The 14,216-nt window shown below is 33.4% G+C and overlaps 1 protein-coding gene across 2 annotated transcripts in view; it reads right to left on the bottom strand.

The window, feature by feature from the left end:
* LOC136990317 (apoptotic chromatin condensation inducer in the nucleus-like) overlaps window positions 1–6,717 on the bottom strand; it is a 45,694-nt gene extending 38,977 nt beyond the window's left edge. For both annotated transcript variants that reach the window (XM_067288710.1, XM_067288711.1), the window contains exons 1-3: window positions 6,561–6,717; window positions 5,867–5,911; window positions 3,825–3,845 (exon numbers count right to left, since the gene is read on the bottom strand). In XM_067288710.1, coding sequence (XP_067144811.1) covers window positions 3,825–3,845; window positions 5,867–5,911; window positions 6,561–6,698 — 204 coding nt within the window. In that variant the 5' untranslated portion in view covers window positions 6,699–6,717. The remainder of the gene's footprint in view (window positions 1–3,824; window positions 3,846–5,866; window positions 5,912–6,560) is intronic.
* Window positions 6,718–14,216: the final 7,499 nt, after the last annotated feature.

Here is a 14,216-nt window from a genome sequence, read left to right as displayed (position 1 = left end):
CAAACATACTCAACATTAACTTGTCACTGTGTGACAGTTTGCCTTTCCGTTGTTTCTTTGTGTGATGTTATCAAACTGTATTGACATAAGTACTTTAGTAAGTACTTATGTCAATACAGTAAATATTTTATGCAATAAATTGTGTGTATTTCTTCATACTTATGGCTATTCCTTTCAAATGTTTACACAAAATGGCATGCATTGCTTTCGGACATTTTTACAGGCGAAAATTTATCTTAGCCGTGTGAAACACATGTCGTTTCGTACTAATTAATTGATGTTCTAAAACTTTCTAATTGGAAAGTTTGCTCTATCTGTTTTCGTTTTTGATTTGCACTGCCTATTTTCCAAATTTTGCCACTAGGGGCACTGCTGTCATTTGCATTAGGTTGGGCGTAGTCGCTTTACTATACAGTTACTTCACTTGCGTAGCTGTAGCTCTCTCCGTTCACAAGAATTTTCCGGTTAAAGGGACTTTCCAATGCACCCTGTATATAGCTTTTCTATTACCTTTTTCTATTCAATGGATATCAAGCTAAAGGGTGCTGTACAATTAATTTTCTTTTTTTAAATCATTTACAATTTTACTTAGAACAGTGATTTCCAACCTGGGTTCTGCAATAATTACACAGGAACAAAAACTGTATTAAAATATTTTACATCACATCAAACATATTTTTGATAAAAAATGTAATCATCCTTTTTGAAAAATTTTCAGTTATTTCAACTCTAATTTATGGGAGTAGTATAATTATTACTCCATCGTAACCTTCTTGAGTGACAAATCATAGCATGCTAGTAACACTCAGAAGTATCTCACGCAAATCATACATTTTTTAACAAGAGTTATAAATTACTTTCATTAAAAAACAAATTTCTACTATTGTCTTCTCAATATTATTTATAAAAAAAAAGTAAAAAAATAATGCATTTCTTAAAAGATTACTTTTCTATAAATAAATATTGAAAAATCTGTAATTAAACAATAAAAGAATTGAGAGAACATACAGGAACTTCGTCAGCTTGTTAAACATAACAAATTGGAACATTGAAATTAAATCAAATTTCTAAAATATTTTGAGATTCTTTGGGAAACTGAATTTAAAATTTAAAATACTACTTTCACAAAATAATATAGCTGAATTTGATTTAAAGTTCTAAAAGTATTAAGGTAGGCTAATGAAAATCTGTTCTCCAATAAAGCAGAATTTAAAATATTTTAAAAATTGAAGATTTAATGCAATTGGAATTAAATTTTTGCCAAAAAAAGAACTTTAAAGTTTTTTATAATCTTTTTGGAATAATTATTATTGAAATTATTTAGATTGACTTTCATAGTCAGCTTGAATTGAATTATAGAATCTGAATTATATATTCATTTAAATAATTAATTAGTTCCTCACTGTATAAAAAAAAAATAGAAGTTTTACATAATAAAAAAGTTACAAATCACTGACTTAAGCCAAGCACAAACTAGTCAATATCATCACTTTTGACATGATATCACATGAGATTTCCATAGCCATGTAATTACTTCCCTTCAACAATCCTGCAGCTCATGATATCATTCACAATATACAGCCAACTTGCATTAATATGAATTGCTAGAGGAACAATAATTACTTTGCTTTATCGAAAATTCATAATAATGATTTTCAAGATCAAGGTTGTATAATTTTTTAGAGTTAAGGATTAATAGGCAATCAAAATCTCTAAATTATTGTATTTTGAATTAATATACTAAATAAAGGTTAAAAAGAGCCAAACCAAGCAAAATAGTATGCACTCACTGATATTTTATATTTTATATATCATTTACTAATTAATTTATTGCCGATAAAAGACACACAGTAGCAGTAGCACAAAGGGGATGAAGACCCAGGACTACTCATAGGTATTGCCTGGGTGTGAAAGGGGATAGGAAAAATGAGAAGAGTTGAAGTTGAGGAAGGCGGGAGGTGAAGAAAAAGTAAGATAGGATAGATGGTGAAGTAGGAAGACTCGTGAGCGCCTGCATCGCATTTATTAACTAAACAGAAGATAATATACAAAATATATACAATGAATACATAAATTACAAGTTGATAAATGATGACAAGGAAAAAACTAAGTAAGGCGTAATGGGTGCATTAATACAGTAATAAACAAAAGTAAAAGGCCCAATAACAGTAGGACGAACTAGTTAAAGGTAGGGTCCAGTGCGCCAGTAGCATGGATGAATTTTTCTAGGGCTGCAAAAATATCTGGATCTTCCACAAGAGCTTGTGGTGGACAGGGCCAATTGAAGCCCTTTTTTAGTGTTACTCTTTCCAGATTAATCTGATGATTGTCGTGTTTGGTGCAATCAAAGATCAAGTGAGTGGCATTCTGTATGGAGATGTCATCACAGTCACAATAGGGATGTTCCCTAAGTCCAAATCGATGTAGGTATTGCTGGAAATTTCCATGATCTGTCAGGAGCTGTGCGTTATGGAAGTTGGCACAGAAATTCTTGTTTTGAAGTCTGGACGAGATGTTTGGAAAGTATTGGTAGGTCACTCTTCTGGAGTCTCCGTCTTCCCACTTGCGTTGCCACAACTGGATGGCGGTACTGTGAATCATGGTTTCAATAGAAATGTCTGAGGCTCCCCAGTAGGTGGGGGTGGCAGAAGAAGCAGCAGCTTGCTTTGCGAGGGAGTCCGCCAAAGAGTTCCCTTCCACCCCTGTATAGCCCCTGATCCATGAGAAGGCCACGCTGTTTTGTGAGCAGAGAATTTCTTCCTGAATAAGAAGAGAGAGAGAGCCAAGATTGTTGACTATTCTCCTGATAGCGACTTGGCTATCAGAATAGATCCTAATATGTCAATTCCTGATCTTAGAGTTGTTAACATATTTAAGAGCTTGCAGAATGGTGAACTGTTCAGCTTGAGTAATTGTACAGATACTGGCAAGACGATAGCTTGCCTGGTAAGAGAAATTGCTATTGTTGCATTCCTTAACCACAAATGCTGATCCCACCTTGCTGTCGGCTTTTAGATCCGTCGGTGAATATCTGTATATAATAGTTGGGATTATCATGAAAGTCTAATAGTCAACAATCTTGGCTCTCTCTCTCTTCTTATTCGGGAAGAAATTCTCGATAAAAGACACACAAGAGGTTGTAGCACAAAACTTATAAGCACAATTGTGCTTATAAGTTTTGTGCTACAACCTCTTGTGTGTCTTTTATCGGCAATAAATTAATTAGTAAATGATATATAAAATATCTTTAGTGATATAATTATGATGTTCTTATAGGTATAATAAAAAAAACTTTTTTGACTCAAAATTGTAGCTTGTTGCTAAAATAAGTGGCATAAATATTTTATTGCACATAAGCATCTCCAGAATGTTGCACAAAAAATCCAACATGTTAGATATAAAAGTTTCAAACAGTATGATGTAGTGATGTTGAACTGTCAATGGTCACGCCTACAACAATCAAACAAATTTAGTTTGGCATCACCTCCAACAAGTTTTCTGCAATATCAACTTGTTTGTACTTAACCATAGAAAGATATAATCCATTGTTTATATGTTGATTCTAAAGGCAATGCTAATTCATCTCATTAGTTAAAATAATATATTAATTTACAGAAGATCTTATTTTTGTTTTATTAATATTTTCAAATGATTACTTTTACAATAAAATTAAAATCTTTTTTGAAACAAATTGCAGTTAATCTGAAATCTAAATGAAATAGAGAAACTAATATAAATGATTTATGTATACAGTATATATTATTTATTTACTTTTAAACAAACATTGAATAAATATTTTAAAAAAATTTTATTTGTTTACTTACTATCTGAGGAATTCTGATAACCTAGTTAAAGCATTGTAAATCAAAGTTTCAATTAGTGTTTGTTACTTTCATGACAACTTAGACCAGATATTTATCAATATAAAATATTTTTTTAAATATTATTTCTGGTATATTATATTATTAGCAATAAAACTTAAATATTATTTTATTAGCAATTTATAAATTTGAATTGACTAATTAATATAAACGCTAAAATAGTGTGGTTAAATTACAAGATAATCTCAATTTATTTGTTAACCACTTACTATTGAGACCTTAGTAGACAATTATTGCTTTCTTTTTACAATATGCATATTGTATAAAGAAGTATGTTATTGTATCAATAGTAAGTGGTTAACTGTTGTTTATTATTTTCAATTTATGTATTTATCATGATTATAAATTATATATATTTAATATATATATTATAGAATGTTTGTATGTCTGTCTGTGTTTGCTGTACACTTTTTAATATTTTCACCAATTTCCACCCATATTTTTATACTTATTCTCTGGAACCCTGAGAAAAATACAGACTATCATAAAACACCCCACTTCTGACTTTATCTTGTTGACACTCCATGAAAACATAAGAATGGTAGGCTAAAATCAGACAATCTGCAGAACTATCATTCAGCAGATCCCATGACTTATCAAAAATTTGATTTATGGAATTGTTGTTTATATGTAGGCTAAAATAACCAAACTTTTAATATAATTTGCATTTTAACATTTGTCCTTCTTACTTTTTACTTGAGCATATCTGCTAGTAATTTTATAAATTTTTAACAAATTTTTGAATAATTAATTAAATAAATTAAAAATTTAATTAAAACAAGTAACATATATACTCTGTAATCCAAATCTAATGCATTCCTTATAATAATTCTAATATTGAAAATTTGGATATCAGGAAGTTTCTTTCACTATTTCTTATGGATAATATTCAAACCAGTTCCCAATCCAACCAAGCAATTCTTGAATGACACTAAAACACTACAAAAAAAATTTATCTCTACAAATTATATAATTACAAGAGCCTAAAATATCAATTAAGTATACTATCAAAAAAATTTCATTTAAATTGTTAAATTTCTCTGAAAATTATAAATGTTACAAAACTGAAATTATGTGCCTGAAATTCTACTTGAATCTTCAGAATTGTTAGTATTAATTTAAAAAGGAGATCAAATGAACAACTAATTACTCTAATTAGGTCAGTTATTTCTTGTTTGTAACAAGATAACTAGAATGTAATAATTTGCATCAATTTCTATCCTGTTTTTAATTCTATTCTTTCAGGTTCTTATTAAATATAAACATTTATCTGTATTTTATAACTTTCTCTAACTTGTTTTGTGGATATTCTATAATTAGTTAAATATGTTTGTCTTACATAATAAATTTTGTGTAGTTAAAAATATTGTATTTTTTGCATTTACTAAGCAATGGCTACGTATTTTTTAAACATTATATAGTAAATCTATAATTTGCTTCTTGTTTGGAGACTATGTTAATTTTCTATTGGCTATTAATATGCATCAAGTTTGGGTTTGATGACCCAAACTTATCATAATGACCACAAATGTCTTTAAGGTATCTGATTTTTCATTTCATTTTTATTTGATTTTATATTATTCATATTACAGTCAATAAAATGAAAAAACAGTCATCTTAAAATAATTTGTGGTCATTGTGATAAGTATGGGTTTGAGACATATTAGTGAGGTTGCAGCCAAAGTTTTCATCTCTAAAACGTGAACATCGAACATCGAGCACCGCTTACAAGATAGAGGCGTTCGACGTTCACGTTTTAGAGATAAAAACTTCAGCCACAACCTCACTATTAACGGCAAATAGAAAATTAACATAATAGAAGTCAATCACGACTATTAAAAGTTTTAATTTAACACTTTATAAGCATGATAAAATTTAAACACAAAATTTTTAACTTATATAGAATTAATGAATTCCAAGCAATTATTTACATAAAAAATATAATTAAAAAATTCATATTAAGTTTATATACTACAAATACATACCTTCATCATTTCCAGCCTGTTTTGTAGTTTCTCAAGTTGAAGTTGCTGTTTAAAACACAATTCATTACTAATTTATATAAATCCTTTAAAATAATTTTTTTTAAATTTATTTTTATTTTAACAAATTATATAATAAATAAACAAAATTGATTAATTTTTTCAATTAATTTAATTTGATCAATAAAATTAATAACAGTTTATTTAATATATTTTTTTTTCCTTTAAGTTTTAAAAATCAAATCAAAAATGAAATGAAAATAAAAAATTAGGTCAACACTGAATTTCATTCAATCTCATAATAAGATTTGCAAGTATAAATTAATAAAACTCGATTTTAGCATTAATCATGTGAAAAACAGGAAATGACAAGCAACATCTTTCTAAATACATATGTGAATTATGTACGTTGCAATAGCACGCTCTCCCGTAGACCTACGTTTTGTTGCGTATGACGCTCTGTTTACATGCACTAAGTAAATATATAAATATTCCATTTCTTATTACCGAATAATCGCTATTGAATTTTCAATTATAATAATACGTTTCTAATACATTTTTTTTTTCTAACATAATTTCCGAGATTAAGTTGTTAATGATTTCTATGTAAACTTTTGTTTAAAACACTAGCGAAGTGAGTTAAGCCTAATGGATTCTAACGATTTGTAAACACGCGCTCTAACAAATGCTTTCTTACAAGTTTCAGTCGTTCTAAAAGATCTTTCTTGCTTCCGCTTTTAGATAGACCTCTTTTTTCTAATTCTTGCTTCAAATCAACTACACGCAGAGCCGAAAGAGGTTTGCCGTCGATTATAATATCCAATTTATCCGCCATTTTGATTCGAGGACGAAAACTTTTTAATCTCGAACCCGGAAATCTTGATGCATGATTAATCCTATTATGAAACGAATGACGTCACAAATGTTATGTTTGTGTGTGTTTGGAATAAATAAAAGGCGGTGTTTTGCGCTTTTGTAAAAATAAAATAAAAAAAAACTTCTCGGATTTTAATAACTGACGTAATTTTTTTACTGAAAAAATAATATAAATTGCATAATATTAACTATTATATACTTTTAATGCTGTACCGTATAATTATGCAGTAATTAGAATTGTCATTTATCGTTAAAGATTTTTTTTTAAAAATTAAATGTATATGTACCAAACTCGGTATTAATAATTTTATTTTACAATACATAGTACAGTTTGTATTTATTTTTAAATTTTCCATTGTGTAATAAGAAGGTCGAAATGACACATACGATATCTTTCAATAAAATGCATTGGCATATTTTCCAAAACAATAAACATATACATTTTTTAAATTATATAATAACTAATTACATTTTGTAATAATAAATTAAATTTAATTTAGAATTTTCAATAATTTTGTGTTTGTATAGAATCGTATCTTTGCCGAGATTCGGTTAACGTTTAAAAATCTATATAATTTCTTCAAATGCTATTTAAAATTTCCATATTTGAAATGAACTGAATGATCATTTCATAAAATTAAGTATCATTTATATTCATATTAAATAAATAAACATATATTAAGTTCTTAATTTTGATTTAAATAAAATTTGAATGTCAACGGTCACCATGCAATGTCAAGTGAACGGCAGTCAAACAGCAGCGGTAAAACAGCTGTTATTTCTTTATAAAAAATTGAGTTTTGTCCGAATTCCCTATTTAAGATATTAAATTAAATTTAATCAATTTTATATATTCGAATTTGCCATCACAAAATTTAAAATGGTTTCCGAAATTTTAATTAAAAACGGTAAATTTTTCCCCTCTTTCTTTCCATCATGTGGGCACCAAGGGACCTTTTCAGCAAGTCCATTACGGGTTGGGCTAGATCCACAATTGTACGGCCGTGTAGTGTGGGTCGGGCCCAACATATTCGGACTGACCATCCCCGAAAAATTCCTTGGATTTTTCAACCCGTTCGAATTTGATTCAGCTCACCAGTGGCCGAGTGGATAAAAGCTACTGAACACTGGTAGTTGGTCGTGAGTTCGGGCATGGCTAACGGGCTGACCACGTAGAGTTTTCCGGATTTTCGTCACGTTAGTAACACCTAAATATGGGCTAATTTCCGATAAAAGATCTCCCGGAAGCTTTTCTCCTCTGCAGATCGCCCATGTGTCGCGTTGCCGTATACGAATAAAACCAAACAGGATTCGATTCCGGGTTCCCTACATCGGTAACATGCGACCACTTGGCCATCTGGCCTTCACAAGCGGAGACTCGGCCATCGTTTCTTGGTTCAAATGAAATATTGGTACTTATGGGTTAAGAGGACTCCAGTCGGAAATTGCGATCAAAATCGCATTTTTGAATGAAATTATCTAAATAACAATAGACTAGTAAATTTAACTCTAAAAAAATAAAAATTACTGTTTAAGTTGTAAAAATGAAAAAACAGCAAGGATGATTATTGATATCACGTCTCTGATTTCAGCAAACAGAAGAAACAGTGGGGACTCACGTTCTAACCTAACCTAACAGACGGCCGGATGGCCGAGCGGTCAAGGCGGCAGCCTACCGCTCTGAGGGACCCGGGATCGAATCCGAACGAGTCGAATAATCCCCAGGAATTTTTCGAGGGGTGGTCCGTTCAGATATGTCGGGCCCCGTCCCTCACCACCCGGTCGCCCCATTGTGGGCCTGGCCGAACCCATAATGGCTTGCAAAAAGAGGCCCTCTTAGTGCCCACAGAGAGGAAAGAGTTAAAAAAAAACCTAATCTATTCTAATAATTTAGTTGATAATAATTGTGGTAATTTATTAGAATAGGTTAGGTTAGAACGTGCATCTCCACTGTTTCCTTTCTTCTATTTGCTGAAATCAGAGACGAGCCGCCATTTTGGCACCATAGGTAACATTATCTGTAATCGCAAGAAGTAAGCAGTTTTTGAAATTTGTTAAATATTAAAACTAACCCTTTTATAAATCGTTAATTTATTGTTTGATTTAACAATTGTTTTAAATTTGAAAAATAAAAACTTGCATTATTCTAAAAAATCACAATTTTCCGACTGGCGTCCTCCTAACTCATAAGTACCGAAATATTAGACGGCCGGATGGCCGAGCGGTCAAGGTGGCAGCCTACCGCTCTGGGGGACCCGGGATCGAATCCGAGCGGGTCGAATAATCCCCAGGAATTTTTCGGAGGGTGGTCCGTTCGGATATGTCGGGCCCCGTCCCTCACCACCCGGTCGCCCCATTGTGGGCCTGGCCGAACCCATAATGGGCCTACTAAAAGAGGCCCTCTTAGTGCCCACAGGGCGAAAAGAATTAAAAAAAAAAGTACCGAAATATTTATTGCGAAAACTCTTGGCTTTAATAAATCTTATCAAATTGAAATTTCTCTTGTGTGTTAACCATTTTTTCGAAGCGGATGGCCGAGCGGTTAAGATGGCAACCTACCGCTTTGAGATACCCGGGATCGAAACCGGCAAGGTCGAAAAATCCCAGGAATTTTTATGGGTGGTCTGTCTGGATAAGTCAGGCCCCGTCCGTCACTACCCGGCCGTCCCAGTGTGGGCCTGGTCGAGCCCATAATGGGCTTGCTAAAAGAGGCCCTCTTAAAGCCCACAGGGCAAGAAAAGTTTTAAAAAAAATTTATTTGGCATGATACCTAAAGCAGTAAAGACGGCAGCCTGTCATTGTCATTAGTTTGCATTCAAGTTGGAAACCTCAGGAACAATTTAAGGTTTGTCTCTTCGAGATACGTCGGGCTTCGTTCCATCTCTAATCGGCAACTCATGGTTCATCAGAGCAATAGGCTGACCCCTTAAATCACCTCGTCTATCTCGCCGTCAACTGCTTCCGTTTCGTAAATTTTTCCAAAAAGTCTTTTAGCGCATTGTCGTTACTAACAAAAATGGATTTCAACTGTTTATCAGATTATGTTGTGTTAAAATACGAAAATTATCAACCCAAAGCGAAGTGATTGGTTAAATGTTTACTCGCGGAATTTTATCGCTACGAAAAAGTTGAAACGAGATCGAATCGAAACGGCGTTCTTGCTGGATGATATGAACTGTTTCGTCAACATCGGCGTATTTTCGGCCGCGGTTCTGCGCAAATAGGGACCAGTCGTAAGAGGGCCTTTTGACTTTGACTGATAGAGGAGTTTATTGCTATTCGCTTATACTTCGGAAAAACAGGAGGATGATCACTCAGCGACCGAAGAGCCGGCCTTATGCAAGACGGACAATCAGACAGAAGACAGAAGAGAGGTTACGAACGCGACCAAAGCCGGCCTTATAGGAGACGGCCACCGCGAAAGGGGGAGATAGAAACGCCTCCCGGGAGGACTTGGGGAAAGTTGGCCCCTATTCAGGCGTCATTGGCAAGGAGGAAAACCCGGAAAAACTCTCGCTGCCAGCTCGTCCGAGTGAGGCGCGAACCCCCGATCAAACTCCGGTGCTTAGGGTCTGGTCATGAGTGGATACGGAGTCCACTCGGCCACCGGTGGACCAGAGGGCCTTTTTTCAGGCTCATTTCGGGTTTATCCAGATCCACAAAGAGGCGGCCAGGTGGTTTTTTTGATGTCATTGTTTATCTCGTCGTAAAATTTGCAAGATGGCTACTCGTGCTGGACTAAATATACTTTTTATAACGGTCATAAAATTATTATAATTATGATAATTATATTATTCATCATTTTTACATACGATCAATCTATCTTACTAACTCAGCGTACCGTTCAAGGATACTCGTGACATTTCTTGGCTCCGCCCGCCTATCCAATTAGTCATTTTTACTTAGCGTTCCGCCTTCTACTAAACATGACCCTGATTTCGAATGCTGAAAGAAGAAATCGATAGCCAATGAAAAGTGAGTTCAGTGAAACGTTAATTATAAAAGCGAAAGTATGAAGTTATTATTGCTGAAATTCCATCGAATAATTCTGGTATCATTCTCATTAAATTAAAAATTAAAATTTGAATAACAATGACAAGATGTTTATTAAAAGTATCGTTAATTAATGAATATGATTATTTTCAATTTACTAATCATAGAAATTTCTATCACAAAAACATTAATTAACAGCTCCACTGTATAATATTTTCCGCGACCGAAAAAATGGTTTAATCAAAATTTTCTTTACGTAGTTTGACTTATTTTTTCTTGGTCTTTCGATAAAGCGTATAAAGCGAGAGAAATTCGGTGCTGTACACGAATACATGAGATAATTAGCGAAAACTCTTTGGTCAACATCTTGGAATCGCTGTATATCATCGGATCATCTGACGTCAACCATTTGAACCAATTGTAGACCTTTCCGTATTCCACAATAATTTCGGAAAAAGAATCAATACGTAAAAATAGTTTTTCTTCATTTTCTGTTTCTGTTTTCCGTTGTAACATTTCCGCAAATGGGAACTAGATTTTATATACCAATTTTATTTAAATATTTGAAGCTGAGCGTTAGCGAAGCTTCTTCTATGAGTCTTACAGAATTGTGTTCGTTCTCAAAATCCGTTCGATAGATTTTGATTAAACTTTGCCATTTTTCATTAATTGCGATGCGGAATCCAAAATTGTAATAAAAAATAGGGGTCCATGATTCGTTTTAGAGATATAAGACCGTTTCACGAGCGCGTGCGACAAAGCGATATCGCACAAATTGCAAAACTTCGTGGTGCGATATTTCAGAGTGTCTTGTATGGACTTATAAAATAGAGTTCATTCTCAAAATTTAATGGATCGATTTTGATAAAACTTTGCATTAAATTGAGACGAGGAATCCAGAAATGTAATGTGGGTCCATCTAAGCAACGAATCGCTTAACTTTCCCGGCAATATTTAAATTCTGGTGGCGCTATCTGTTGCGATATTTTATTTTAAAAACTGTTTACATTTTTAATTATTATAATAAAGCAAAAAACTTAATTTTGAGATTAGGGATGAGTTTCATAACAAATTGTAAATGCCAATAACGAATAAAATAGACATTTGGGCCAAGAACACATGCGTAAAAATTCTGGCCGAATAGGAAATGCCACTGCCACTAACAGTGCTAAATTTTATTAATTTTTTTCTCTCATATATTTATCCCTTTGTACCTTCCATTTTTTTTCTTCGCTGCCTCTGCTATAATTTAGAAAATTTAAAATAATAGACTTGTACTCCGAATTGAAATAACGTGTGATCTAAATACTATATATCGATTCTACTAGACCAACGGTTCCCAACCGGTGGGTCGCGTCCCACAAGGGGGTCACCTTAATGTTAATAATTTATTTATGCTTGGCAACACGCGAGATATGCTACGTAATCAGTGGGCAGCCGGCGCCCGCACCTCTCCTTATGCCTGGTGAAATTCGACTGGGCAAACTAGCCGGGTATAGTTGAGACCTCCGTTAACAAGGCCACTTCGCGCGTCATACTTTCGGTGGTGCTTTGTAGCCCCGATTCTGTTACTCGGCGTCGCCGCTAGAGGCGCCTCAATCTAATTTCGTCGTTCCTTTCTACTAGCTCTATAGTCCGAAGTTAAGCAGATGCAAGCTCAATCATCACATTAATAATTAATACTTAATAAAAAATATCATCACTATTGTTAAGTCCTAAAATATATTTTGTCAAACCTTTTATTTTTTGTTTTATTGATCAAATATGACGGATGCGAAAGGGGGTCGCGAACATTTTTAAAAAACTAGAAAGGGTCGCGATTAAAAAAAGGTTGGGAACCACTGTACTATCTGTTACAGTAGAGTCCCGGAAACTCGACACTCGATAACCCGGCAGTCCAGATAACTCGGCCACACCCTGGTAGGGCGAAAAAACCCTACGTGCAGTCCCGCATTCCTTTGTCTCGCGTCACACTCCCACGTGTCTGGCTCTGGCGCGCGCTCAGCCGTTCAGTCTACCTGCAGCCTTTGCCAGGGTTAGTCATTTCTTAACCCCGTTGCGTAACTCGATGTGAGTGATTGTGCGTACTGTGTTGCTCAGAGATGTTTCAAAGTTTGTCGGTGCTGGACAGTACTCTGCGATGGCATCTTCCGTTAAAAAAAAACAAGTGAACTTGTTTATGGAGAAAAAGTTGCGGGCATTAAAGAGACTGGATAAGGGAGAAAGTGTCAGTGCAGTGGCTAAGGACTTGGGAGTCGGTAATGGACGTACTGTTCCTTCGTCGTCTTCGTGATGAAGCAGCAAAACGCAGAGTGCAGTGCAGTGTGGAAGACAACAGGACATTACGCATTTCTTTAAAAAAAAGTAGCCAGTTTTTGCAAAGTCGGCTAGTTAATTTTCATTATAGACAGCTTTATGTCTCATAAAGTAGTTTTCAAAGGTCTATCTTATCAAGTAAATTACTGTATACTGTGTATTCATTAATTTTCATTTTCATCTAGTAAAGGCTCTATGCCTTCATAAAGTACGTACTTCTCCTTTGTTTAAGGGTATTTGGGCAGTTTATTCTCTGTTGTATTCTCAAGCAAACAATACATACAAGTACAGTACTGTATTTTCTTAGGAAACACTCCTACTTATTCTTTTTTAACTCCATTCCCGATAACCCGGCATTTTCACAAACTCGGCCACTCTTCGGTCCACATAGGCCGAGTTTTCGGGATTCTACTGTATTTGAAATTTAGCACCTATAGCCGTCCATAAACTTTGTTTAAATACAGCGTCTTTATGCATGTCACTTTTTGGACATAAAGACGCTGATTAGGAATTGCAATCCTGCAGTGTTTTCAATCCAGCTGGATTTTTGCTGGACCAACATCATTCCAGCTGGATCTAGCGCGGATGTATTTTTGGTGCAATAAAGTGTTATCTATCTATCTATCCAGCAATTTATGTTTTTTTTTTTTTTTTTTTTTTTTTTTTTTTTTTTTTTTTTTTTTTTTAAGAAATAAAAATTTTTAAGTATTTTTTAAAAATGTTTTATTATTTAGACTTGTCACTATAAATCAGTAAAATTTCTTACACATTTAGGTAGTAAACTTAACTTTGGTTCGGTTTAACACTTGAGATAGAGATAATTATAATTATAATCTAATTAAAGTTAAATAATAGCAAAGATAATTCTACTAATTAATTTATATTAACATATTATAATAACGTAAGGACAGATAATCAGTGGCTAAGTAGCTATCAGTCTTACCAGTTTTCTTATATAGGCTCTACACATCAGTCTGTAGTTATTTATAACTAATTTAATTATTCGTGTTAGTAAAGTAGTGAATAAGTAATTAATAGTAGTCTAGTAGTTAGTTATTATTATCACAATCATGAATTACATACATTCATATCATCATATGTCTAAGATACTGATACTCATTAATTTAATTAACTATTTAACTAACTGGGTAGCCTCAGTTTCTCTCTA

The sequence above is a fragment of the Centruroides vittatus genome, unplaced genomic scaffold, assembly GCF_030686945.1.
Source record: "Centruroides vittatus isolate TY-2023 unplaced genomic scaffold, ASM3068694v2 scaffold_899, whole genome shotgun sequence".
NCBI classification, from domain to species: domain Eukaryota; kingdom Metazoa; phylum Arthropoda; class Arachnida; order Scorpiones; family Buthidae; genus Centruroides; species Centruroides vittatus.
Note: the sequence above shows the minus strand (reverse complement) of the source record. Positions and strands in the feature narration are given on the sequence as shown.